The sequence below is a fragment of the Austrofundulus limnaeus genome, unplaced genomic scaffold, assembly GCF_001266775.1.
Source record: "Austrofundulus limnaeus strain Quisiro unplaced genomic scaffold, Austrofundulus_limnaeus-1.0 Scaffold522, whole genome shotgun sequence".
Lineage (NCBI taxonomy): Eukaryota > Metazoa > Chordata > Actinopteri > Cyprinodontiformes > Rivulidae > Austrofundulus > Austrofundulus limnaeus.
In genome coordinates, this window is record NW_013952924.1 from 345,801 (window position 1) to 347,168 (window position 1,368).

Genomic DNA, 1,368 nt, shown 5'->3' on the forward strand with positions numbered 1-1,368 from the left:
AAATATAGTTGATGTGTATTTTGGAAATTTAACCAGTAGCAGTGTTGGAGTTTAAAAGTCATCATGCTCTTTGAAGGTATTTCTGTATTAGCATGTTAAACCTGTTTTGTTACCTGTTGCTATGTGTGCAAAAAACAAGCAGGCTGAGCCTGGAAGGGAAGCAAGTTGTGTATTTCAGAAACATTCTATCGTTCTTACATCGCTGTTTCAGTTACACAAGATGTTTTAAGTTTTGCATGCAAATTGCTTGTTTTCCACTCACATGAGCTGAGAGCAGAAAACTCCAGATTGCCCCTGCAGTTAAAACTTGTTCTGTAACTTGCTATTCTTGATTCCACTACCTGTTTGCTGACAATAAAAAGACAAGGCTTTGCACTCAGGACCTCAGAACTCGTGAGAACAGGCAGAAACAGCTCAGTGATCATGACTTCTACTTTTGCAAAAGTAACGTCAGAAAACTCATACCTTTGTCTCTGGTCCTCTTTATTTAAGGTTTATCATCTGATTAACCCTTTCAAGCAGCACTGATGCCTTTCAAACTACAGTGAGAAACGTTTTGTTTGCTACTCTCCTTTTTTTCTTTACTTTCTTTGTGCTGTCATTCTACTGAGTTTTTTCCCCTTCTTTTCAGTCAAAATGGAGTGTCTGTCATCTGTAAAGATTTTACAGAAGAAGACATTTCTGGTCCTCTTGGTCATCTGTACTGCCAGTTTTTTGCTGCACATGAACCACATCAACTGGTGAGTGACTGAAATACAYCCTCAAAATTGTCAATGTTCATTTTTAAACTTGACTTTACAAACATTTAGCAGACAATTAGCTTCTGCTAAAAAAAGTGTTTAGCCAATTTTCAGTTYGCTAACAGCTACCTGACAAACATCAACAGGTTTGTGTCAGTCCCACCAGTCTTCAGCTGGAGGGAGACGAAGATGTAACTCAAACTGAGTGACAGTCATCTTACCTGTTAGCATTACTGTTCAYTAAATTTTTACATGTTTAGTTAGTGGATTATGAATTAGCGAAGCTAACCTCTTGGTGCCCACCCCTTCCCCTTCTACACCTCAGTTTGTTTCACTACATGTTTATCATTTAAAAAATATTCAATTTAGAGAAATTATCATTACAGATGTTTTTTTCTGTTTGGGTTCTAACTCTTTACTTTGTCTCTGTTCTAAGGACCATGGAGGTCTTCCATAGAAGTCCAGCCTCTCACTCTCTGGCGCATAAGCATACCAACGTTGCTTTCCTCAAGACCCACAAGACAGCCAGCAGCACCCTGCAGAACATACTGTTTCGATTTGCAGAGCACAACAACTTGACGATGGCATTGCCTAGATCAAACTGTGCTCCCCTGTTCTGTTACCCAAA

General features: G+C 39.1%; 1 protein-coding gene across 1 annotated transcript; it reads left to right on the forward strand.

Annotated features, from left to right (window-relative positions):
* Positions 1-389: 389 nt before the first annotated feature.
* Positions 390-1,368, forward strand: gal3st3 (galactose-3-O-sulfotransferase 3; the record flags this gene model as incomplete). The annotated part of the gene is given in 3 exon segments (XM_014026050.1): positions 390-544; positions 632-740; positions 1,177-1,368. Coding segments are annotated over 2 exon segments (296 nt in total), but the record flags the coding sequence as incomplete, so codon positions are not given.